The following is a 27,833-nucleotide window of genomic DNA, read 5'->3' on the forward strand; positions in this document are numbered from 1 at the left end:
TTGTGTGTTACTTCAGTGTATAACTGATACCTAAGAGTCACCTTTTATTAGCTGTGTTGTGAACCTTTGAAAATTACATTTGTATTATTTTTGACCATGGACACAGCTTCTGAGACATGAACTTTACAGCAGCATCTTTCTCTATGTGTAATTGCTGTCTTTTGATGCTACCAATGAATAATGGTATGGGATATACAGGGTCCTTGGAAAGATCCATTGAACTAGAGACATGTACAGCTACCCTCTTTAGTTACAATCATTCCATAACAACTTCATCAGTAAATTTTTAGAAAGTTAGAAAATAATTCAGTAACAGGGAAAATTCCTGAGGTGAACTAAATAATGAGCTCTCATTTCTCTGTACATAATTCATTTTGTAGTTACATCCCTTTATGCGTGAATTAACCTAATGCAAGTAATGTATTAAAAAAGAAAAAAACAAAAGACAGATATATAACTCTTGAAAGGTTGAATACACATTAGCATTTTAACATACAATGTGTAATACAGTACATTTCTAATTGGTAACTAAACGTGACAGATACATTTGCAGGTTCAATCACTTGAAACTCCAACACCAATGTTCTGAATTCTAGTCAAATGCTTGCAGTGTATGACACTGCAATTGCTTTCTTGGTGTCAATGAATGTGCCTGCAATGAGGATGTAGTTCCACTTTGAATACTTTTTGATACATAGCTTCATTTGAAAATAAAGTAACTGCCTCCTGGAAGCTCTAACATAAATCAAAAGTTCTCTTTTCACTTTTTGATGTGGGCTTCATAGACAGATAATTCTGAAGGTGTTGCATCAGAAAGATTCAGATTGGACAAGGCAGACAGCTTTTAACTACAAAGTTATGTTGCCATAAATCTTTATGTCATAAATTACCTGTACTAAAATGGATCTTCTCAATATGAAGTGCAGTTTCTTGTGTTTTTTATATTAATTAAGGTAGAAATGACCTAAATTTATTGCTCTGTTAGAATTCAGTATGAAAAAGCAGGAAGAAATAGGTTGGTAAACTGACACATATGGCAAAATGTGTATAGAGTTCTACTCTTGAAAGACTTCAAAAGACATTACTGAACTTGGGCTGTGGATAAGACGTGGTTCAACATGCCATCTGAAACATTTATGTGATTGAGTAGCATGAGGTTGTCACAGACTGTGAAGAATTTTTTAAGGGTGGTTGAGATTCAGCTTTCAGTGACTTTCAGTGCTCCAGTGTATCAGCTCTCCAGCTGATTTTCTTCTAGGACTACAGATTCTACTGATGTATGAGCTATAACTTGCAAGTGATGTTTTTTCTTGATATTCAGATGTTACATTTTACATAAGGCTTCTTGTTCAGAGAGTACAAAATTTCTCTCTTGATTGGTAGAATAGAGAACTTGAATTAAAAGAGGTCATGGGAAGGTCTGAATTTGTTTAACTTAGTAAAATGGGAGCTGGAGAGCTATGATTAAAATCTATAAATATGTTAAGGATGTCAGCAAGAGGAAGGAAAAAATAAGATAAATTTGTAAAATAATAAATGAGTTTAAATTAGTCATTAATACAGGATGGTTTAAAATTAAAAGTGAAATCCTATTTATTGAAGAAAAGGTAGAAAGTGTTTATACTGTTGACTTCAATATCCCTGTGTATCTTTTCCCAGGCAGTTTTGCTGCTCACTCCAAAGCAAGAGGTGAAATACAAAAAGTTTCTTCATGTAGCAATGAACCTTTTTTTTTATATCTTGAGACTACTAAACCTGAGGGGGAAAAAAAAAAATTTAGTCTATTAGGGTTGTTCAGGAATGGAAGACAAAGACTCCCCAGCTTCTAGACAGTGATCATAGACTTAAAACATAGGGAGGTTTTGGTACCAGGTGCCAGGTGTAGTAAAATGCCATAATATAACTGGAGATTGTTGGCATAGCTGCTAGGTCAGTAACACTCAGGAAGTGCCTCAGCTTTGCCAATGCCAATCCTGTCCCAAACCCAGACAGTAGTAGTAGATTGTTGTAGCCCAGAGCCCAAAACAAGACAAAATTAAGTGTAAAAAGACATGTCTCTTTTGATAAGACTTGTCCCTGTTTAGGGCATCTTTCAGAATACAGTGCAAACATAAATGGAAGTTAATCTCCTGGTTGTCTTATTCTGTTTTAGCTGACGTTTCTGGTCCAATACTCAAGTTTTTAATCAATTTTTAATTGATTAAATTTAAAAAATATATTAAAATTTTAATAAAAATTAAAATTAATTAATTAAATTAATTAATTAAATCTTGGTTTAGCACTGATGAAGACACACTAGCGCAGGCAAGAAATATGTACAATCAACTTTCCACTTGACTTTACTATAACACAGAATTCTTAAAATGATACAGTTTTAAAAGGCTGGCTCTTCAGCCTCTACTGAGGCTAGCCTCAGTCTGTAGTTTTAATTCAGACAGAGATCAAAAATCTCAGGTCAGACAAGAATAAAAAAAAAAGTTCTCTTATCATGGGTTTCATCCTAGGCCAGCTGGCTTTACACCATCTAGTAAAGCGAAGATTTTCAATAACCTCAGTTGATTCAGTATTCTAGTTTCACCCTTATGAAAGGCTGAATGTTTAGCTTCTTTTCATATTCCACAATGAATTCTCCCATTTTTCAGTGTTAAATTTGAGTTGTCTCCACCTTGTGTAGGTATATTCTGTCTGACAGTTTTTGACTGAGCAAAATGCACAGTACTATTGTTGCAAGGAAATTCCTACATTTTGTCCCCTTTATTTTTATCTACAGCAGTCTTGTTTTGTCAAAAGTGCCCTTTCATATTGTGCAGGCAGAAAGTGTTAAGCTGGTATGAAACTAAAATAAAACCTAAAAATTGGTAACCGGTGGGCTATAATTCTCAATGTTCTATTAAATTTCTCATTCTCTGCTTAAGTTGTAAAGTGTTCTGTAAGGACTTGGGTACATGATTTGTCTGCAGGCCATTGCTAATATGTGGAACACAAAATAATGATGATGATAAACGCTCTTCAATTTGCAAGTTTATATATTGTCTTCAAGAAGAATAGCATTTGCAGTTTGCTGCATTCTTTGCATCATACCCTTCTATACATTTATTTTAGATGTGGTGTAGTTAACATTTTAATGCATTGCTTCGTGATTAAATAAGAATTATTTTTATTTCAACAGACCATGTATGCAACAAGCCCATATTCAGATCCTGTTGTGTCAATGGATCTTGATCCCCAGCCAATTACAGATGAGGAAGAAGGTTTGATTTGGGTTGTTGGACCAGTTCTTGCAGTGGTCTTTATCATCTGCATTGTTATTGCTATACTTCTTTATAAAAGGTAGGTTTACCTTTTCATTTATCATTTCCCCTCTATATTGGTCACTTACATAACACAGGCACACACTGTATTTTTGTGCTAAAATACTAACTGTCATTGCTTTGGGATATTTTGAAATTTATTAATGGCTTCCAGAATGCTGCAGAAATTTTTGACTGAAATTTTCAGTAATTACAGGTATGTGAGTACATTTTTCTGCTGATGACTGCTGTATTAACACTACTGCATTTAAATGTTTTTTCCACTTTGCATACATTTGTATGCAAAGATACATTTGTATGCGAAGAAAGCGAATATGTGCTTGCACATAAATATGTATGGAATCTGCACATTTGACTTTTTAAAACTTGTTTATAGATGTATAATAGTAATACATTAGGGGTTACATTCAGCTTGTTGTTAAATGTGATTTTCATCTTCACTCAAGTAATTTGAATTTTAACTTTTGACAGTTGGCCTCAATTTGGCAATGTTTCTATATGAATTTGAAGCTCTGATCTGAGAGATTAAAGAGACATCAAATAGCTGTTTTCTACTAATCTTTCAATGAGATCAAATTTTACTCATTCTTCTTTCACTGTCTATGACACAGATTTAGTTTTGCTATTACACAAAGAAGTTACTCAGTGAAAACTGTGTGTGATGCTGTACTTTATACATAGTAGCCGTAGGTGTAAATGAGTTGACACAGGTCAAGATACTAAATCAAAACCAAAGAATGAAACTCAAGAAGTTTTTTTAATGTTTATGTTTCATTACTAGTAAATTTAAGTATAATAAATTTATTAAATTGTCTTAAATTTAAATTTAATAAGAAATATTTTTTTTAAATATGTTGATTAAGTGCATTTGAGGAATATTACATTACAGAGATGCTGTCAATTTCTGGGGAGGGGGCATACTTGAAATAATTTTATTAAATGAAGTATGTCTTCTAAAACTAATGGCTACAATGATATTACCTGCATCTAAATATTTAAATCTGAGCCTGTATGCTCTTGCCACCATTAGTATCTCCAGTCAAATACCTCTGACTTTCATAAAGAGAACTCTCTTCAGGTTTTGGAAAGAATTCCCTCTTCAGCAGTAAATAACCATTCCAGAGTTAACTTCCCCTTTGGATCCCAAATAGATATATATTTATAGAATGGTTTTAGAGTGATAATCGTATAGCGGCATAACGCACAGTCTGCTGCTTGCAGACCGCTGCAGAAATTTGTCTCTTTTGAACTATGTCTGCTCAACGTTTTCTGTCGTGCACAGTCTTTCCACAAATCAAGTTAGTTAGCATCTCCCTTTCTGTCCATCACTTCAAAAACTGGTCGTTGGAGATGTGCTAAAAGTGAAATACTCCTTTCTTCTGTTTATTTTGAAGTATTAAAAGTAAATCTCCCATACTAAAAAATAAATCCAAACAATATTATATTAAGTAGATGTTAACTGCTTCTGGAGTTATTGATTACATTTATTGAATCAAAGTAACAATCTTCTAATATATTTCCAAAAAAAAAAAAACCAAAAAAACTTCCACATATGAGCAGGTAAAATTTGCTTATCAGTAGTGTGAAGAGATTGTCATTCACTGAGAATGGGGGACATGTTTTCCATCTGTTATTTACTACTTGTACTCGAACTGTTTGGGCAACTGTCCATATGTATTTATTTATTTTTCTATTTTCAGCTATTGACTCTAATTTGTTAAACTGCACTGATTTGGCAAATTACCTCTGAGAAATTATGACTGCAGTTTTAGCAGTCTGTGGTCCTCCGTGAGCTTTTATTTCTGTAAAAATATAGTATATAATTGGATATTTTTTCCAAGAGTATGTAACCTGAATGCAAGCTTATTGCTAAATTTTGATAGATTTGCTGACTGTAGAAGAGCAATGACAAGATGGTTGGGATATTTAACATATTGCTTCGAGAAAACAGTGAAGTTTAATTCTGAGTTAAAAGGATTTAATGTGGCTACAGGAATTAGATGGGAGAAGTATGTTAAAAAAACAGTCAAGTAATTTTTGTGGATACAGAAAATGTTACAAATATATTTCTAGGATATATTGGGGTATAAATGCAACAAGTATGATAGTGAGAAAAGAAAATTAAGGTATAGGGCATCAGTGTAGTTATGAACATACATGCAAAAAATGAAAGAGGATTTTATTAAAGGATGTGCAGTGCAAAGAGGACAATCAAGAAATGACTGTGTCTTCTGAAGTGCAAAGAGTACTAACTCAAGTAAAGGTCAACTATGCTTAATTCCCTTTGTCCATAGAAACCTTTGTGAACAGATGTGGACCACTAAGCTCATGATTTACAATACTACTTATACATTTTAACTACAATCACAGAGGAATTATGACTGCAGTTTCCAAAAGAAAAATTTTATGGGGAGAAGTCCTGCCCTTCTTTAAAACACATTATTACATAGCATGGATAATTTGTCTGGGTTGGTTTGAACTATATTTAACATGCCAAAGACAAGGAATGCATGTTTGAACTCTTTTTTATTTAAGTTAAGTTGTATAAAGGTTATTGCCTCTGCATTTACTTTTCTTAAAATCTGAAAGCAAAGATATTTCATGACAGGTTTTTGGATCATACATTAGAATATAGCCAAAAGGTCATTGCAGCTTAAGTAATAGTAATAGATGAGAATAATACTGAAGAGTACCTTTTCTTGTCATCGGACATGCTATTGATATAATACCAAACATCGATGAGGCCACCTATATATTGTGGGCAGAAGAGGTCACGGGTTCACAGAATGAAAGGGCCACACCTCTGGAGTGTGCCTCATCCTACCCCTGTTCAGAGCATGGCCACCTGCATCAGTTTGCTCAGAGGGATATCCAGGCAGGCTCTGTACAGATAAGAACGGAAACTCAATGACCTTTCTGGGCAACTTGTTCCCGTATTCAGTTGACTGTGTCTTGGCAAATGGAACTGACTTGGCCATTAACCAGTTCAGTGCTGTCTGTCCTTGCAGCAGTAAAACCACCATGCAGTCATAGTAAAGGGGGACACCTATTTCACGACAGATCATTCCATCTATTAAACTTCATAAACAATCAGATCAAGAGAGCTAAGTAAATTAGATAAATCTCACTTGATTTTTGGCCATTTTCTTGTTGACAAGCAAATAAATATTTTCTTTGTTCAAAGATAGGGTATCTTATTCAGCAAAGTAAGATTTGTATCGAAAATCACAAACAAAAGCAAACCTAGATTTATAGGTGATGTATTCCCTAGAGGAAATGCCTAGCCATTAGGAGGTCTGCTTGAGTCACAGTTTACATAAATTTTATATGTTTGATATATGTTCAATTACATAGGACTGGTTGATTAGGAACTTACTTAGTGAATGTTAAAGAGCTCTGGAAATTGTGTGGTGTTTCTTAGAAACAGACAAACTAGAAAGAAGAGTGAATGTCCCCATGAAGCATCCTGTTATCTCATTCTTGGTTTTGGAGTTTATTTTTTTTTTTTTTTTTTACAAATTAATTTATGTGGCTATTCCTTGTAGTTTCTGAGAAATTACAAATTCCCTAATTTCCATTTTCCACTGATAAAGAGCAAAAGTTCCTCATTCTAGATCTTTCCATTTCTAAGGAAGAGAAGTTAAAGCCATCTTAGCAGACTTTGTGTTTGCTTTTATAAATGCTTTTTGATTTGACTCAGGAGACTGTAGCCTAAACTTAAATCTTTTGAACATAGTAACTCCAGCACTCTGAGTCATAGCATCATAGATTAGTTGGGGTTGGAAGGGACCTTTATAAGTCCAACCCCCAGCAATAAGCAGGAACATTTTCAGCTAAGTCAGATTTCTCAGAGCCCCATCCACAGGCCTTGAAAGTATCCAGGGACAGGGCATCCACCATGTCTCTGGGGCATCTAATTAATTCATAGCCTTCATCATAAAAAAATTCTTCCTTCTGGATAGTTGGAATCTACCCTCTTTCACTTTAAAACCATTACCCCTTGTCCTGTCATTATGAGCTCTACAGTAAAAGCCTGTCCCCATCTTTCTTAGAAGTCCTTATAAGAAGGTTGCAATGAAGTCTCCCAAAGCCTTCTCTTGTCCAGGCTGAACAGTCCCAGCTCCCGCAGCCTTTTCTGCTCCATGCCCCTCATCATTTTTGTGACCCTTTTCTGGATTTACTCCAACAGATCCAGGTCCTTTTTGTACCGCCAATAATTGATGCAGCACTCCAGGTGGGGTCTCACCAATATGGAGTGGAGGTGCAGAGTCACCTCCTTTGAGCTGCTGGTCCCATGCTGAATCTTGAGCTGTAAGGAGAAATAGGCTTCTAAGAGAAAAAAAAACCAAACAGATGTTAAAAAAAAAAAACAACAATAAACAAAAATAAAAGCACAGAAATGCAAAACAGAAAAATGGGAAATCTTAAGTGATGGTGATGAATTTTAAGGACTTTCTCATAATGTGTGTAATTTGGTCATTGCACAATAAAAGTTACTAAAATGTTGGTAGAACCCTTGTTTATTATAATCAACACACAGAAAGATAAACACAGTAGTTATAGTGTGTGTGTGTATAATAGAACACATAGGTGAGAGAAAATAAATTATTTTTCCTGTTTACCTCAACTTTATAGATCGCAGATCACTACAGATCTATACAGGTCACTGTAGACCTCTAGTACATTACATTCATTCTAAATCTGAAAAAGTGTGTAATACTTCACTGGAAAAGGTTTATGGTTACCTTGCTTTCCAGGGTACTGTTAAAAATTTCTTGTTACTGTTTATCTGGTGTTGTGAAATAGTTTTAGAAATTTTAATTTCTTTTTATTATTTTTTTAAAATTTAGTGCAAGTCATACGTGTCTCATATATTTAACCTTGTTCATCGCTTCCTTTTCTCTTCCTCTGCTCCCTTTCTCTCCTTCCCATTCTAGATTGCCCTCCATTTTAATTTTTCCTCTCTTCCCTCCTCTCATTTCTCTTCTCTCTAGAATGTAAGAGGGATCTCAGTGAGATGTAATTTTTCAATGTAATGTTAACATTACTTCCATGGCTCAAATTAAACACCCATTCTCCATTATCTCAGCGGCTAAAATTTGAAGTCTCATTTCTTGGTAGATAGTATTTAGAAGAGGTGTATTTTTCAACAGAAGATTCACTTTCGACATGACCTTTTGTCCTCTATTAATTCTATGATTTCCAAGCATTGGATATTTTGATGAGCTGTCATTTCTTAATTTGGTTTAGTTACATATCTTTACTGCAAATCAAAATTTCTTGTATCTTCTATTTTCATGCTTATTCTCTGTGCTGCTGGTCAACTAACATTTCACCTTTTCTTCCCTCCTTGCTGCATTAAAATGGAGCAGTAAACCTGACAGGTGAGAAGTGAAAAACAATCACTCTTTATTTAAAACAGAGAAGGAGAAATAAAAGGAGAAAAAAAAATCATCATGATAATCATCTAAGACAAAGCATCTGTCAGTCTTAAGTGAATGTAGGCAGTAATTTATCAATATGAGGCTAACTGCAAGATTTGCTATATTATTTGCAGCTTTTTTGTAAAGGTATAGCTAGATAGCATTTAAAATAGAATTGTGTGAATTTTTATACATTTAATGTTATAAGAGTAAAGTATTAAGATGACCCGAAGGGTGTTCTGGAAGATCAATTTAGGGCAAAATGCAACTATTTTCTCTCTGACCATTTTACCACTGCAAATTGTAGGTACCTTACCCGCCATGCATAATTACATTACCTTTGCATTGGATCAAATATTTTTTTCAGAAATAAACATCTTGCCTTCATGGTATAACGCTAAACATTCAGGCACCTTTGCGAAGCTAACATGTCTATCTTCCCATGCAGGAAGAGGGCTGAATCTGATTCTAGAAAGAGCAGCATACCCAACAGCAAGGAGGTGCCCTCTCACCATCCCACGGATCCAGTGGAGCTGCGACGCCTTAACTTTCAAACTCCGGGTAAGAGACAATAATAACGCACTGAGACCTGTGTGATCACAACCTGATTGCTGATGCTAGTTCAGAAATGAAAGGGTGATTGTTTGAAAATACTTATTTTGATCAAGGGATTGGGGGAGTGTTTTTGGGGGTTTTGCTGCAAAATATATTTCTTTGTTAGCTTTGGAAATAATTGTGTCATTTCTTTATTAAAAAAAAAGCCTGCTTGAAAAAAAATTTTAAAAAACAACCCAAAGACACATATCGCATATGTTGCATGGGTGTGTTTTATGTGCTAAAAATTCCAACTTAAACCTAACAATGCTATAAAATATTACTGGGAAATGTACATCCCTCTGTTTATTAATTATATTTTTATGGACACTTCTTTGTAAATAAGCTTCCCTTTTATCTACTGCATTATCAGGTAATATATTAACATCATTGTGAGTTCCACTGGTCTGCAAATATACAGTATGGACAAGAAATACATAGCTAGATACATGGTCTTATTGTTGAAGATAAGGCTGTATATTATGGTCATGGAGGATATTAATATGTCAGTAGTTTTGAGGTCAGAAGCAACACACTCTCAAACACTTTATTAAATTATTTTTTCATTATTCGTTTTTTTCTTAAAACTGTTTAATCTGATAGTCAAGAAGCAACAAGAGAGATATACTTAAAATAGTATTTTTACCACCTTTGCAGGAGTCAACTTTTACTTAAATTTGCTTTGTTATGATTAAGTTATGTCCCAGTGGACTTGCTTTCTACTACAACATATTTGCATGGAGTCTGATGCTAATTAGGTGCTAAATCTTCATGAGCCTCATGTTTTTGTCAAACTTACTACATTAAGTGAAAAAGATAGTGAATGCAAGTTCATAAAAGCAGGAAAGTGCTTGAGATGCTGAGGATTAGCTGCTGATGTTGACATGATAAATGCTATTAAATGGTTAAGTGAACATGCAAATGTCATTCCTGATCTTCTAAACAGTGACTGTGTTGAGAAGACGTTGCTCCAGAAAGATGTATACACAGAATAATGAATGTGACTAAAGACCCACACTTCATGCACATGGCAGAAGTGGAAAGGGAAGAGTTTGAAGGCTTGAGTTTTGCCCCAGCCTTGCTTTTTCAGTCTGTTCCAGTACACTGTTCCAAGCAGCTGGGACAAATCAGTTGTTTTTTAAAAGCACATCTTATAATTTAATTTCATCTTAGTGTAGGAATCTTATTGACATTCTCTGAGACCTGTCTACCCTAGGAACTTAAATAGTTGAAATTTTTTATTCAATGTCCTTCTGAGGCTACAATTTTAGTGTAGGCTCATTGTTTCTGGATGAAGTTTTCATCTGTTTCTCAGCACTTCCGTAAAAGTTTAAAAGGATTTTACAGTGGAAGAAATATACATACAAATCTTTGAAACATGAGAAGAAAAAATATTGTTCTGAAAGTCTAGCTTAAAAACCAAGTAATGTTCATATACAGTTATATAATGAGTAGACTAAATGGCTTACTAGAATCACAGAATTGTTTTGTCTGGAAAAGATATCTAAAAGAATTAACTCCAGACATTTACCAAGCACCTTATTTTTGACAATAAACTATGTCCTGAAGTGCAACACACACGTTTTCTTAGCACTCCAGGGCCAGTGATTCCACAAATTTCCTAAGCAGCCTGATGACCCTCCCATCATGCAGAACTTTTTTCCTAATATCTAACCTGAACCTCCCCAGCTCACCTTGAGGCCATTTCCTCTTTCTGTATCACTTGTTACCTTGGGAAAAGAGACTGCCCCCACCTGGCTTCTTTCAAGCAGTTGTGGAGAGCACTAGGGTCTCCTCTCAGCCTCCTCTTCTCCAGGCTAAACACCCCCAGCTCCCTCAGCTGCTCCTTATAGAACTTATGGTCCAGACTCTTTCCTAGCTCCACTGCCCTTCTCTGGCATCTCAGTGTCCTTTTTGGAGTGAGGGGTCCAGAACTGGACACAGGATTTGAGTTGTGGCCTCTCCAGTGCCAAGTACAGGGAGACAGTCCCTGCCCTGCTCCTGCTGGCCTCGCAGTTGCTGATAAAAGCCAGGATTTCAGGGTGATCTGCTCAATCACCTTCCCCAGCATCAAGGCCAGAGTGAGAGGCCTGTAGTTCCCTGGATCCTCCTTCCTGCCCTTCTTGTTGATAGAGTTCCTATTTGGAAACCTCCAGTCAACTAGAACATCCCCAGTTAGGCAGGACTGCATGAGGGAAGGAGGCTCAGTGAGTATTTTAGTCAATTCCCTTGCTACCCTTGGGTGTATCCCATACACTCCCGAAGACCTGTGCAGGTCTAAGTGGTGTAGCAGGTCACTGACCAGTTTTTCAGGATCGGGGGGACTTCAGACTGCTCCCAATCTTTGTCTTCCACCTCAGGGGGCTGGATACACACACAATAGTTAATATTGCTGTTAAAAATTTAGGCAAAGAAGGCATTAATTACCTCAGCCTTTACCTCATCAATTGTCACTATGTTTCCTTCTTCTTCCAATAAATAATGGAATAATAATTAGATACATAAGCCTAATTTACTGTGCTCTATTTATTTACATGCATAATCTTGCCTATCTATTTAGTATTCATCATAATTAAAATGAAACATGAGGGAAAAAATCCTCCTGCCAAGTGCTAACATATAAAATTAATTTATTGTAATTAATTCTTAATTTACATTGAGAAGGTAAAGTTATTAAGAAATGGCAGAATTTGTGACACTTGTAGATACTGTAATTCCACCTCATTGATCTGAAAAGAACTGGAGAGGATTTAAGGTGTACTTTTTCTTGCAGGTCTATCATTTATTTGTGAAGTTTACAGTTTTCTGTGAAGCTGTTTGAGCAGAACATCTGCGATATGTTTCTACTAGGAACTCCTTTCCTATAATCCCTTTCACAGATTGGAATATTACCATTATTGTTAAAAATACCGTATATCAAATGATGATCTTCTTCCTACTATTGTACCACTTAGGATTCCTAGACATATGTCTGTTGTATACTATTCCACTTACAAGTAAATACCAAGGAGGAGAATCTTATCCCAGTAGATTTGTCTTACTCTGTTACACTTGCTAATTAACATGTTCTTAATATGTAAAGAATCATAGTGAAATTAAGGTACAGTTCTTTTGTTGGTAAAAGCAGAATTTCACTTAACTCACATTAACTTCAATTAGCGCTTCCATGTCATTAAAATCTGACTAAATTTAACTTAAGTGTTTAGATCCTACTGGAATATTTATCCATCTCCCAACCAGCAACAAACCATCAAATAACATGCAATAAATTTTTCTGTTGAAACAGAGAACATAGATGAACATAGAGAAACTACAGAAAGGCTGTACATTCAGGATACCAGCTTTGTTCTTTCACTTTCAAATGTTTGGGGTTTATTTTCTGCAAGGCAGCAGAACTAGATAGGGGGGTACTGCAGAGGAGGCAGCTGAGGAAAGGAGGTAGGGCTGATGTGATTATGTGTTGGGTTCCTTCTATTGACAAATCTGCTGTTGCCCTCATAAAATTAGGCATTTCTCAGCATCGCCTACAAATAAAACAAAGGACTGAGCGGTGAATTTTATTTTCAGTACGAGTTCATCAAGGTAGATGATTTCACATAGTTGTTATTTTAATGATTTATTTCTTTAGATTATGAAAGCATCCACAGTTTGCTTGGAGCTTTCCAGGACCAACTGCTTCCAGTGGGAGAGGAAAACATTTTCAAATGAATCCATAATGTACAGAAGTGTTAAAGAAAAAAAATTTCAATTACATTGGCATATCTGGGCTGGCAGTTTTCCCTTGGAGAGGTGAATGAGACACTCCTATAAAATTATGGACTGTCATAAGCTTTACTACTTTCAAGGATTTCTAAACAGCCACATTCCAAAAAACGCTATCAATCATATATTTTGTATAAGGAAAGACCTTATACAAAGATACAGATATTAAAATAATTTAAAAACTAAGTCCTTGGAGTAAATTTGAATTTCTAACCACAATTTTAAGTTACTTCCAATATAGGTGATTAGGTACATTTTTGACACAAAATATGAGAAAGCAATATTTTGTCTTTGGAGATATTTAGAGAATCATTTCAGCACAAATATGTTGTACTTGTCATAAAATTTTCAATTCAGCATGAAGATAATATAAAATTTTACAGTCTAAACGGCCAGCACAGGAAATTTCTTGCTTTCCTTTCACTTTTCATCGTCTAAATTCTTCAGTAGTCTAAAGAGATCTAAAGAGCTCTAACCTAAGGATTTTTGTATCTTACCTTGATCAAAAGGGATCAAATTTATTTCTGGCTTCCCTCCTCACTGTATGGAGTAACTCCATAGATAAATTTCACACTTTGCCTTGACATTTGGAAGAGCCCACAGTTCTGTATCTGAGAACAAGATCCCAGGTCCATGTGTGTTATCCAAAAATGTGTATGTGTTAGATAAGCCCATATGCCAATGAGTGGATCACAGCAGTGCCAAGTTCTCTTTGAGTAAACATGAAAATACCCAATCTCTCAGTAGGATTTCATTTTTAAGTCTGTTATTCTTCCGTAACTGGAATAGCTGAATAAAAGTCTATCACATTCTTACCTTTCTGCAAGTTTCCTATGAAACACAGAATTAAAATAATTAACCTGGTGCAGAAATTTTAGAGGTCTCTATGCCACATGGGAGAGTTAAGGTAAAGAAGGGGTAATAATTAAGCCTCACAAAAGGTTTCATCAAATAACGCAGCGCAGTTGTGCAGAGGAAAATCAACTGAAATAAAGGAGTTTGAGTGGATTCTGAGAGATCCAAGGCTCAGGCAGACTTCAATCTGCCAATCAGCTAGAAAACTAAATTGAGTCATGCCTCAAAAGTGACTGATTTTTTAATCCTCATTTAACTATAAAATGTGTCACACTTATAAGTAATTTTTGTAATTGGGTGCCAATTAAACAATTATCTCATTATATCTTATGAACTAAATAAGATGCTTTGAAATACAAGAAAAATAAATAGAGTTATTACAGCTCTAAGTTAAAGACTTTTTTTTTAATTAGATAAGTGCTTACTAAACACTTATTCCCTGAGTTGCTAAGGAATTTTCACAAACTTATTTCCATGATAAAGCAGAAAAATCATGAGGCTGTTCAGAGGAAAAGACTGCAAATTAAAAAGGAGGTTGGAAAAGTGATGTGTGGATTTAGTTACCTGCTTTGCAAAACAGCAGAAGTTTCTTTGTGCTGCAGTTTATCCACTCAGCATCTGTTTATGAGAATCATGACAATGCTGAAGGAGGTACTGTGTTTTGTCTCCGTGGCAGAAACAGACTAAAATGCTTCCTCAGAGTGAGCTGTCATACAGCTCTTCATATGAGCATGTCTCAGATGGAGGATTTAGGCACCTAAGAGAGGTACAGCTTCTGATGCAAACAGCAAGCACTTCTCTGATATCCCACTTCATTGCTTTGAAACCTGGAGGAACCCAGAATCTGCTTAGCTAGGAGATAAGGTTGATAATTCTTCACAAGAATTATCCCATTTTTTTCCCCTGTATTTTAGACCATAGTTTTTGTGACATCTTATTGTAGTTGACATTTTTAGATCAGGATATGAAAATTAAGTTTCCCCATTTCTCACTATGTGTGACTTACACATCACTCAGAGGTGGTGCTTCTGCTGTGAGGCCGTGGAGATCTTAAGGCTCCTTCTTAAAACTCAGTCTTTGTTGCAAAAAAGAGAAACTGTTTTCATTTCAGGATAATTGATCAAGTTTTGAAAAACATAAAATATTCTGGAATTAAAGTGGCATAATTTTGCAATATTATTTCTGCATTTGCAATTATCTTACAATAGCTGTTGCAGAATGATATATTTCTCTAGAGATTGTCTTGTAAATTTGTCTTTGTAATTTCATGCTCTGGCCTAGGTCTGGCTCTGTGAAAATGAAATTTTAAAGTAACAGTAATTTCTTTGTCATGTACTAAAGGCATTCTTGATAAATTTTCATGAATGCTGAATTCCTACTGAATCAGGGTCATCCTTACATTTTTCCATGTCTGAATTTAAAGTAGGTATTTTTTGCTATCTTTTTGATAAGGATAGGTCTCAACAACCATTGTTACTGATTCATTCCTTCTTCTAAGGGAATATAAAGAGAAAGGGATATCTTAATTCATATAGATTAGTATGTACAGGAGTGGTCTTATGTTGCTAAATATGAGGAGTTTGTAAAGTCACAGACAATTAATTCAATGCAGACCTAAAGTACCACTCATTTCCTAAAGAAATTTCTGTGACAGTCATGTGTCACATTTTCACTTCATGTAGATTATAGTCTATATACCAGCTGATTTGGTCTCTAATTTCTAACTTTCTTCTTGTTTATTGTGCGTATGTCAACCTACAGTTCCAAACTGGTAAATAAATGTGTGTTTCATAAATGTTTCTAAAAGCCCTTATCATAAAACCCTGACAACAAACAAAATCCTAATTTAATGCACTAATGACAAGCCTAAAACACCCACTTGATTAGCTGGGATAAAGGAATATAATTAACAGGTTTAATGTCTGTTAGTATGCAGGTGATTTCTGACCTTGCTCTCCTAGTTTTTTCCTTGAAATTGTGGCACAAATAGTATTTCATGTTCCTTAGTCATGTATTTACTACAGACTAACCAGAGGATAATTCTACACGACAATCAAGCCATATATTGCTATTTAATTAATGTAAAGGGATTACTACTAGGCTGCATAAGATCAATTACATTTTGCAATCTTCTACAAAATCTGAAAATACATTTTTTAATGGGTACAATGTCAAGTGTGTTTTGCATGTGGTGTTTTTTGGGAGTTTTCTTTACTTTGAGTTTTCAGGTGTTTTTAATCTCTTCTTTTAAAAAAAACAAACACATTTTAAAAGAGAATTTGAAGGCATGTTTTCAGCATGGTATTTCTTTTGACTTTTTAGCATGTCACAGGATCTGTTGTACTTTAGCTGTATTTTGTCTTTCAGTTTTTGTGTTGTCATGACATATGTTGATTGGCGTGGGAGTGTGTCATCAAATAAGTGTATTTTCTTATTTGTAACCACAAAAAGAAGTGAGTTTAGCTGTATTTTAAGTGGGATCTTTTGACTCAAGTTCTTCACCTGCTTAATAGAAGCCTCATGCTTTTGCATGAGGTGTGATGACATCTTGGATGTTCATTCATAGCATATTCTGTTATGATTCACAGACTGATTACATAACAAAAGCCCTCCAGCAGTTCTTTTAAAAAATAGCTACTTCTATTCCATATCAGTAGAGCACATTTTATATATTTAAAATATGAAAATAAACCAAGTGCAATTCCTTCATAAGTTAACTGCCAAATATTAATTAAGGAAATTTATTCAAAGTGTAATTGCTGAAAATAAGAATTAGAGGAAGGGTTTTAAATGTACTTAAAATTTGTCAGTTTCTGAACTTGCAAGTAGTTCTTTTTGCCTTAGAAAAATTTACCTCCAAATTTTTTTATTTGCACAAAGTGTTTAATGTTAAATCTCCCCTTGGAAATGTGAAGTGTCTTATAGAGAAGCATATAAACAAAATTTAGAAAAAGGAATGTGTGTTCAGCATCCTTAGAAAAATATTCCTTCACAGTAAGTTAATTATTATGATTTTGTTCATGATGCTGGTGATTTAGTCAGGTTCATTGTGTGATAAGTGAGTCTCACACTCACTGGGTTTATGACCTTTATATTTACACTAGGGTAACTGCACCTTTAAATATCTTGGTTGAGTTACCAGACGCTGTTTTGTGCATGTCTGAAGTGTCTGTATGTACAAGATTGACTGATTATGATGGTCTACTGCTGTTACTAATTTGTTTCCCATTTCCGATTGGATTTTACTTTTTACAGCTTTGAGCAGTAATTCAGTCCCCTACGCCTCCCTGATTGGCTCTGTGTCCTCCCTCTCTAGCCAAACTACCACTCAGTCCTTATATGATAATAACTCTCTCCCACGATTCGCTCGAAAAGGTCTAAACATCTTTGTCTCTATTATTTTCTCTGTTCAAGCACTGTTTTAGATGTACATCAGTCCACCTCCATTTCTGGATCAATCTAGAGTTCTCTTGTGCCTTTTCACCCACATATCTTCCATAGGGGTGCTTGATCTGGATCAATCCATCTAATTATTAGATGACTGTCACCCACACTCATTTTGAGACTAGCGTAGTCCTCAATAAAATTTTAAAAAAATGGGAGAGAAGCAGAGCTGCAGCAAGTAAATTAGTACTTAGAGACTCATTTTTTTAATTGAAATTTTTAAGGAATCTCCCCACTGATCTGAATATTCTGCTTTGTTAGTTGACTGACAACTTGCCTTAATGTCTTACCACCACAGATCTGCTATGAAGATTCCCTAAAATATTTATATAGGGTCAGAAGAATTAGGACCAGTGCTGCTGGACATTGTTTTGCAGTCTATTATGATGCTTGAAATGTCAAAGAATCCAAAAGAAAACAAGAATTAAAACCAAAATTAAAATAATTAAAACACATAGTATAGTGTGACTGTGTTGTAGCCACATGGTCATTTTCAGCTATGTTTAAAGGAAATGCAAGTCAACTGTCTTAGGCATGCTCCTGAAAGTCACGGTGACAAAGCAAACTGCATTGTGCAACATGCCTTCCAGCTTGAGCCCCCTTGAGTGTTTTCCCTTCATAATTTCAAGAGATCCTGGGGTTCACTAGCTTGACTTTTTCTTGCCAGCTCTGATTTCTTCCTTAAGCTGTTGAAACCTCACTTTCATTATAGGTGTGATAGTAAAAAATATGAAGAGAAGAATGTAAGCATTATGGAGAAAGCTCATGAAGACTAATAGCTTGAAATAAATATGTTCACAAAATTTTGCTTGTTAAATCTTCAGCTGGCAGATTGTTCTAGTTGACCCCACATCTTTTCTGTCTCCTTTTTTTTTTTTTTTTTGCCTTGCTGTACCCCCTTACACACCCATCTGTACTTCCAATTCTTCTTTTTCACTTAGTATCTTCATCAGTGGACAAAGATGTTTACACCTGAAGTAGATTGTAGGTACTTTTAGGGGTTGATGAATGGGGTTTCAGATTAAGCATATTTTAAAGTACTAGTGCAGTTAGCATGTGTGTCCAGCCAAACTGTACAACCCCTGCCTCTACAATCTGCTACTAGTGAAAACATTTTTGAAGTTCTAATTGTCTTATGTCCAATGTTGTCTTTCTTCAGTGACTGTTGTCTTAAATCGGTGATGCATGTTGTTCTAGTCATTCATAGCTGCATGTCAGACACCTCAGAATTCTCTAAAATATTTAAGTATTTCTAATTTAGAGTACACAGTCAGTCTTCTATACCTTGATGCATTATTATTATTATTACTATTATTATTAATCTTCAATTGTTCCATTTCATTATTTTGTACTTTATTTTATAATAAAATAGTTAGTTTTATGTCAGTTTAGGTTTCTTTTTTTTTTTTTTTATACCATTTCCTTTGCAGGTTCAGGTGTCTCTGGTTACCCTGGTAACCTTCATTATTCAAGTTCATTTTTTCTTGATTATGCATAAGTCGCTTTGTTTTCTGTCAAAACACTATTGTTTCCCCTTTAGGGCTCTTTCAGTGTCTGTTTCTCAGCTCACATTTCCTCATCTATTTTAACAGATTTTTCATTTCATGCATTGCGGTAGAAGGAGTTTGAAATGACATTAAGAGTCATTACTCAAAGCAGAGGTCAACATCAGGTCTAACTGTCTCATTTTTCCATGCCTAGCTAAACTCATTGACTTGTATGACAGTAGCTCTTTCCTCTACACTAGGAATGTTATCTTTGGGAATATGTTTGGTGACTTCTTTTAATTTGGCTTCAGAGCTCATCTATGCAGAGCATGTCCTGCTTTGAGTAACCAAACTATTTGCCTGCTTCTCTCACATGTGACATCTTTACTATTTACACATTTATAGACATTCTAACTACTGCATTTCTAAATTTTAGAGCAATGCCATCACTGTAGTTTACTTTAAATTTTGTTCATCTTTCTTGTTCAACAGGTATGGCCAGTCATCCCCCAATACCTATCTTGGAACTTGCAGATCACATTGAAAGGTTGAAAGCGAATGACAATTTGAAGTTCTCACAGGAGTATGAGGTAATTCTCCCCACTTCTTTACTATTCAAATTTTTAATGTCATGATTGCTGTTTCCCAAGACTTCTCTCAGACATGGTGCCAGGTTTGTATGATACTAAAACCATGGTAAAAAATGGTGTAGAATTACTACATTGGTGAGGTGGCTCCTTTGCTCATAAAATCCTCTTCTCTTGTTATAAGGATACCTGTCAGGCAGATTCTGTGGACACATACACATAGACAAGTAATGTGTGGATGATAGAGCACAGACTTGATCTAATATAAACAAACATCTCTCTTTCCTGCACTTTAAAGATCCTTGGATTATTTTTTTAAATCTCCTTTATAATGTTGACAGGACACATACCATGAAAGCTCCAAAGAAGGTTCAGTCCAGTGCTTTAATTTTACATGAGAAAGGTTTGCAAGTTCTTGGTGTCTCTTCTAATGTAGCAGTTTCAGGACATTGTATTTTCTTCCTGTCAACAATACCACTTTTATAAATTGTGAATAATGATATAGAAGAGCATGAAAGAATTTAACTGGAAGACAGTTTACCAGCCATCTTGTAAATAAACCATGGAGTATATAGGTATTGCTATAGTGGAGAATAATAGCCTCTCAGGTCAGTAATTTGCGGCCAAAGGGACATAAGGAGATATCCATTAAACCTGGTAAATTATAGCTGTTACTTTAATATCAAAATATTGTCTATGTCAAAAATACGTGGATCAAGTATGCACTGAACCATCAGTAAAGACATGCTTCCATAGATGAGCTATAGGTGATCATGTCAGTGATCCAAGGATTAACAGCTCCCAGAGGGATCACTGGCACAGTACTTTCTTTATGATCTGTCATGTCACTAATCCTTGCTTAAAATCCTACAACAGTTTGTCAGCATGGTGGAGTAAAAGCCTGTGTTGCTCTTATTTTTTTAGGGATCATGTATTAGTTGCATCTGAAGGTTCATATGGACACTGGCAGTGCAATAAAAAACACTCAAGATAACTTTCATGTTACTGCTGGATATATGGAAACCCTGTACGTTTCCATTGTATTTTAAGTCTTGACAGAAGATGCTAAAAATTAATACCAAGTACTATGATAAAGAACTACAATTTTTTGTTATTATTATTTAATTGAATGCAGTATTCAGAAAGTCTTTAAGGCTGCTTTAAAAGAAAATCTCATTAGATTTTCCTAAAATGAAATAAATTCCTAAAATACAGTTTCAGCTGTTTACTGTTGCAATCACAAAAAATGTGTGAGAATCTCTTCATTTTTCCATGTGTAAACCCTGTGTTCTTATTTATGAAGATCGTAGCATATAAATAATCAGACAGGGAAATTTATGTTGCAGAATGTTCACCATTATAAAAGATAACATTTGGTACAGATTTTAAAACTATTTTCTGTTGTACTATGGGAAAATTAATTGGTTTTTCTGTGTAGAAAATTCCAAGTCATTTGCAAGTCATATAATGTAGCATAATTTTTATACAAATAAACAATTCAGCTGTACTACATCTTGAACATGGTGGGGAGGTGACACAATTGTCTCATGCTGTAACAGTACTTAAAAGTTTTGTGTTTCGTATTATTTTTTTCTTAGTTAAGTAAGTAAAGTCATCTTGAGAGTGTAATTTTAATAATTTATAACCATTATTGAAAGATACATCAAATCATTTGATTCTTAATATCTTCTGTCCCTATAGAATATAGAAGTTTGTCTAGTCCATGTAAACAGGACAATTTTCACACGCTTTTTTTTTTTTTTCCGTCATTTGTTTGGGGGTTTTTTCCTTTTTTTTTTTTTTTTTTTTTTTTTTAATCTTTACAAAACATGCCATCTGGAACAGAATGGTCAGACATTCAAGATTAGACTGTGGGTCAACATCAAGCTTCATTCATCTTTCATTGCCCAAGAAGGTTCAACACTTATCTTTGAAATTACAGCTTTAGAGATACCACTTCATTTCCATCTAGTCCAAGATTCATCCATTTTGAAATAGAATTAATGAAAAGCATTGCTATTTGGTTTCATGGTCTACACTAGGCAGTGGACTAAAGCTGCGGTTTGATGATCTCTGTAAGTCATCTCCGTGTCTTGGCTGTGTATTCCTGTTGTCTCTCTTGTGCCAGTCCTGGCACTAGCACATGTGCAGCTGTTCAAGGATTATCTCAGGAAATAGATTCAGCTGAAAACTAATTGTTTTATTTTTCTTTGCTGTTTTCAATTGGATCAGTTCCCTGAACTAGCTCACCACATGTCTGCTTAAGATCTAGTGCCAGCAACGGGAAGTGGTGGGTATATCTGTGGTCAGGGATTGGGACCTTCTACTTCAGCAGCAGTTCTCACTAACATCCCTTAAACATTCTTTTTTAACCTGATTGCAAGGCAGAAAGAGGTACAGATGGTAACAGTTCACTCATTATCGCTTCAGATGATGCTAGAACTAGTGAGACAGAAGGAAAAAGAGATACTTCTCATATTTGAAAGTTCAAGGTGTAACATGCAGCACAAAACTACTGACCTTTATTGATACCAGCAAAATCCTCCAATTAATTCCTGTTTAGGGAAGCAAAGAGTTTTCATTTGTCTCCCTTGATAATTTTGTTGTCTTTTAAATAATGTCCTTTCCTCATTGGCAGGCAATTATTTTATTTTCCTTTTTGTGAAATTGTTTGCATTGCATCGACAAAATTCTTCAGAGATGCATTGATTGTATTCAGCAACTGATGCGACAACTTTGTGATACCATAAAGTGAAACATATGTTGATGTGTTTCTGATAGACTCTGACTTCTCTTCCTTCTATCAGGAAGTTAGCACCATTTCTAAAGAATGTTTAAATTATTTTTTTAGCATAAACTACTTTGGTTGCCACTTCATAAGATTTACTAGTTTCATCACACAAACACATTTTCTAAGAAATGCCCAAGTACTTGTTCCTCTTCCATCCTTGCCCATGTTCCATTCCCTTACTTCTGATCAGAATTTCTGATCAAAAGTCAATACAAGTTTGGCTTATTCCTTTCAGAAGTGTATCCTTTCCTTCCTATTTCCACTTTCTCCTCAGACAGACAAATCTCCCTGATTCTGTACAAAACAGTATATTCTCCTGTGTAGAACACCTTCTAGGTATATAATGTTTTTCTAAGGCACAGTGTCATCCACTGTACTGAAGTTCCTACTTCTACAAGTCTCCAGAAGCTATTTAGTGGTGTCTTCTTCAGGGCATCTTCTATCACAGCTGTTATGGCATGTCAGCAGAACAACAGAGGTTTCTTCATTGTACTTCTTTCACAAATTTACCTTGAGTACCATCTTTAATGGGACAACGGGGGCCAAGCCTCAAGGACTATTACTGTGGCAAGATTCAAATAAACTTATAATTCATGCATTGCATAGAGTGGGCCTGTAATGCTGATGTCTCAAAAAGTTAATTTCTGCTTCAAAATAAATTTTAAATAATCCTTCATTAATTTTTTGTTAGCTCACAATCCCCAAGCCTAAACAAAATGTTGGTTTATTCTGTTAACATCATATATGATATCATCAATGTCACACAGTTCTTTTCTCTTCTCTAATTTAAAAGTAGGATTGACCCCAGTTGATTATTGGGAAGCTTTTGCTGACTTTGGCAATTTCAGTGGAATTTTTATGTAATGTTAGGGTCCATATGGACTTGACAGTTGCTAAGCAAAAATCTGTGTTTATAAGATACTGACCTTTATATTGTATCTTCTTCTTATCTGAGATTTCAGAATTTAAAAATAAAAAGTGGTCGTGGAGATAAACTGAATAAAACCAGTAATGTTCTGCCTACTCTATGATGTATTTGTAAAGTCATTTCCTGCTAAGACAGAACAGAAAGTCTATTCCCCCCAAGCAGACTTCTGAGACTTGTGTAAAATAATTCATACAAAACATTTATTTTTTGAGGTCTGTACATAGAACTCTACACCCTTAAGGAAGTGGATTCAGATTCATACTCTATTTGCATGAGAAACTGTCACTACAGCACAAAATTTACACTATCAGACTCTGTATGTTACTGTATGACTTACTGTGAATGTGTGTGTATGCACTGGTTTACAAATGTTAGAAGAAGTTGTATGTAATTTGATTTTTTCTCTCATCAGGTTTCTTTCTGTAAATTGCAGACAGTCTTTTGCTTTAAAACTGAGTATTGGAAAACATGAAGATGCATTTTGGCTTTTCTTTTTTATTGTAGCTTTTTAGAATCAGTTGATAGGATTTGTGATGGGAACACAGTTTACTCAATATGTTATATTTCTCTTTTTGTATCTCAAGCTGCAACAACATAAACACTGGATACTAAAACACAGTAAATCTTGCGTAGTAGAAGCACATATAAAACTTATTATCAATATAATACATTTTAGAAGTCCAGGAAGAACAGATAATCCACTGAATGAATCTCTATCAAAGAAACAGCTGCACTGAGTTGCTCTATCATTGTAGATAATAGTGATTCATGTGGAAAAATCAATTTTTTTCTCAGCAAAAATACGGTTTTATTCTTTTTCCTTACAATGCTTTCCTCTTTCTAATATTCCAAACATCATTTATTGCAATTTTTCTAAGTTTACTTTCATAGGATGTGCTCCATTTATTGAGAAACAATTAGCGTAGTCAGTGAACGATGAAAAGTTGTCTTCTTATTAATAGCACATATACTTGTATTAACCTAGGTTGTTTGGTGCTTAGTTCCACCTAGGGTAGCATCCAAGCCAGTAGTATAGTTATGGTAGAGAATTTTAAAGACATAGTGCAGGAATTTGAAGTCCTGCTATTCAAGATTTAGAGCAGGTAATTATCTCCTTCCTTTGTGCTGTGAATGCTGCATTGGGATAACAGCATTTGTTTATGGTTATATAATTAATCATATAAAAGAAAGCTGGTGTTACATATTAGGTTGCAGCATTTTGGTCTGATACCTAATGTTTTTTAGCCAAGGAATTTCAGACACAGTTTAATTAGTCAAATAACTATCAGAAAGGAGAGTGTAGCCAGATGAGGGTTTGGCCTCTTCTCCCAGGCAAAAAGTGACAGGACAAGAGGAAATGACCTCAAGCTGTGCCAGGAGAGATTCCACTTGGACATCAGGAGGACTTTTTTTTACTGGAAGTATTGGAGCAGAGGAAGGTGGTGGAATCACCATGACTCAAAGTGTTCGAGAAACAACTGGGTGTGGCATGTGATTGAGGTGCTGGTGGTCAGTCTTGGAGGTCTTTTCCAACCTTAACAATTCTATGATTCTATCCTGTAGTAAATATCGGTTTTATTTTGTCCAACTGAAAGCAGAAATATGTATAGAAAGAGAAAAGTAGTGTACTTGAAGCAAGAAAAATTATTCAAGGACAAACTAAGTATGTCATTATCTATAAAATTGGGTTTTGCAGGATCTTTTTAGAAATATTAATTTGCAATAATTTTAGGGGCTTACAGAGAAAAATGGAGGAATCAATGAAGATTTTCACTCTGGTACACTTTCCTTGAAATAGAAAACGTGGACAGTGCTTTAAAAATATGATTAAAAGCATGTTGAAAATTTAAAGTAGCATAGTGTCTCATGTGAGACAATTACAAAGTTTAGTTCATGAGACCTGCTGCATTTCATACACCACATAAAATGAAACAGCAGGATGCTTTAACCACAGAAATATTTAAACAAAGCAAGTTTTTTTCATTATTCAGGTATTCATCTGCTCCTGATATTTATTTTCTACCTGAAGTTGAAGTAATTCCCAATTTTCAACACAAAATTATTTCCATTAAAACTGGTTATGATATCATGGTCTAATATCAAACTATTTTAATTGCAGGTAGGGAATAACCATATTATGTTTGAGACAGATGGTAAAGAAGTACAAAGCAGTATGATTTATTTTAAAAACTAGGGATTTTATAGCTTTTTGAAATAAAGAGTTTCCTTTAATGATGTTTTCAAATAATGCTTATTTTCCTGTTTAAGCTTTCTTTAGTTGTATGCTTATATAACTTCTTTGATTCCACTGGAATCAGGTTTTGCATCATTTCATTTAGTCATAGGAATATTTGCTTGATACTGTGAAGAAAAGTTTTGTTTTGTTTTTTTCTTTTTGAGGGAAATTTACAAAAAAAAATTGAAAAAAAATGCTTTTTGTCTTTCTTGCTGCTCTTTAACAATTAGGTCTCCTCCCTTTGAGAGCTAACAGAAAATACCTAATCTGCATTTTTAACTGTTTATAGGACAGGATGCAAACTCATATTCAAGTTCAAAAGAAGTTTTAACCATATGTGGAGGTTTTCCCCCATATTCTTGAAAAATACACAATTTTCGATTTAATGGGAAAGTCTCTGTCTTCATTAAAAAAACATAATTCCAGCTGACAAATTTCCACAATCATGAATTAATGTTCATGCATCTAGTATTCACATTTTGGTAATACAGTATGTAAATCTCATTCTATCAGAAAATTTCCTGTCTATTACAATAGCATTCTATTATAGTTTTATCATCTATGGTATGAAATTCTCACAGTTGCTGACATTTTTAAATGAGGGTCAAACTGTTAATTTCTCTGCATAGCTGTGTACTTTATCCCGTTGTTCTGAGTCTGCATTGGCATGCTCTCCAATTTTTCTTTTTCACTCTACTTTGCCTGCCTGGTCTTAGGTTTCTCTGTGAAGCAGTGGTCATGGGTGATTTAATTCAAGCCACAAGCACTGCACATACAGTGCTTGAAAATGCTTTACAGGACATGCTTCCTTCCTCTTCCTGGCTTGTGAAAGCTATGCAGTATATATTAATATCAATCCCCACATTCCCCAGAAACTTAAAACTGCTGGCTTCTAATTTGCTGCCGTAGTGACCCTTGGAAGAGCAGTGTTCCAAAGCAGGCAGGCATGTGTCAGCTCACACCAGGAGGGGTGATGTTTGGTCATACTCCTTTCTTCCTTAGTGCTGAACCATGATCCAGTCCTGGAAGACTCACATCAGGGAACATTTGCCTCTTGTTTAAGTGGCACAGTGAGTAGGCACATAGTTTACTGGGGGGAGATTGTTTGAAAATCTGGTTTGGTTACCACCAGAACATTTTGGTTACTATGATTAATAGTCAATGAACTATTTTATGGACAGTGCATTGTGATAGTAAATAGTGCTCAAGTTTTTTCTTACTAACAGATCACACTTGTTTAAGCAGCCAGCCATTTAGAACACACTAGATAAAAGATTTGTCAAAGCATTAGAGGAAAATAGCAGTATTACAGATATTTTTATTTCTTTTGCACAAAGCACCCATACTGCACTGTTATGCTGTGAAGAAATCCACTTCTTTATTAATGACAGCTTTATTGAAGGCAAGCTTTCAGAATGAAAATACTAGAAATCCTAATAAAGTGCCATCCATTAAACCATTAAAGCACTCATTAAAACTGTTAGTACAGACTTGCTATTCATGAATTATTGGTCTTTCACACTTCTGAAATGTGTCTGCCAATACCACTCAACTCTTTGTTCCAGTGTGGCTATTAAGCCTGAGGAAATACAGATTAACTTTCTTTTGACAAAATGGTGCTTTATGGGAGGATGGTAAGGCCACAAAGTGGTTCAGATTGGTGAGGAAAATAGGAGAGATTAAAGTTCAATCCATTTGCCTGTTTCTGATAATTTATGTTAACTATGTCTGCATGTAGACCTAAATATTAATCACTAAACTACACCATCTGGCCATACATCATACAATGTGTATGTTTGGGTTTTTTCTTTGTATCGAACAGTAGCTTTAGAATGCTTAAACATTAAGGAGTGCAAAGTGGAAGAATGATACTGAATATGGAACAGTTGAAGCTAAGCTTCAAATTTAAAGTTTTCTTTCTGTAAATTCACATGAAAAATAGGTATAATATAGAGCTGAAGCTGTTTCTCATAATGGATAAGAATCTCATACCATCATTTTCAATGTCTGTGCATCATCTTTGTATATGCAAAACTGCAGTTTAAACTTACTGTTTGCAAGCATTTTTTATCATTATTTTTACATCCAGTTTTGCTTTTTATGATTGAAAGCCAGGGTTCTGCAGTCCAGGCTCAAAAATAGCAGCATGTTAGGCAGCCAGTTTATTCAGTTATTTTGTAGTTTTCTTGTCTAATGTGAAGAGAAAGCATATGTGACATCTTACATTGTGAAGAAATTTCTAGAATATTTTGGCAATGTAGGTAAAAACCTAAAAGCTAAGACAGATGGTCTGCTTCAGTTATGTGTCTAGAACATTGCAGAGTAGTGTGCTTCATTCTAGGGCAGTGGACTGTGGTTTAGATAGCATGTTTTCATATATGTCTCTCAAAAAATACTGACTGGGTAGTCACAGAC

General features: G+C 34.9%; 1 protein-coding gene and 1 long non-coding RNA gene across 30 annotated transcripts in view; one reads left to right on the forward strand and one right to left on the reverse strand.

The window, feature by feature from the left end:
* PTPRD (protein tyrosine phosphatase receptor type D) overlaps nucleotides 1–27,833 on the forward strand; it is a 1,176,387-nt gene that overhangs the window by 1,086,221 nt on the left and 62,333 nt on the right. For 14 of the 29 annotated variants that reach the window (XM_086870064.1, XM_086870061.1, XM_086870063.1 and 11 more), the window contains 3 exons: nucleotides 3,170–3,330; nucleotides 9,183–9,295; nucleotides 19,369–19,466. In XM_086870064.1, coding sequence (XP_086726190.1) covers nucleotides 3,170–3,330; nucleotides 9,183–9,295; nucleotides 19,369–19,466 — 372 coding nt within the window. Of the gene's footprint in view, nucleotides 1–3,169; nucleotides 3,331–8,680; nucleotides 8,696–9,182; nucleotides 9,296–19,368; nucleotides 19,467–27,833 lie in introns of all 29 variants that reach the window. The other 15 variants (XM_086870058.1, XM_086870054.1, XM_086870055.1 and 12 more) reach the window with 2 other exon arrangements.
* LOC147648444 (uncharacterized) lies at nucleotides 6,804–13,976 on the reverse strand. Its single transcript, XR_015281217.1, has 3 exons — nucleotides 13,907–13,976; nucleotides 13,588–13,701; nucleotides 6,804–7,620 (listed from the first exon to the last, which is right to left on the reverse strand). It is a non-coding gene; the product is annotated as an uncharacterized LOC147648444 (long non-coding RNA).

The sequence above is a fragment of the Cyanistes caeruleus genome, chromosome Z (assembly GCF_971803275.1).
Source record: "Cyanistes caeruleus chromosome Z, bCyaCae1.hap1.1, whole genome shotgun sequence".
Taxonomy (NCBI): domain Eukaryota; kingdom Metazoa; phylum Chordata; class Aves; order Passeriformes; family Paridae; genus Cyanistes; species Cyanistes caeruleus.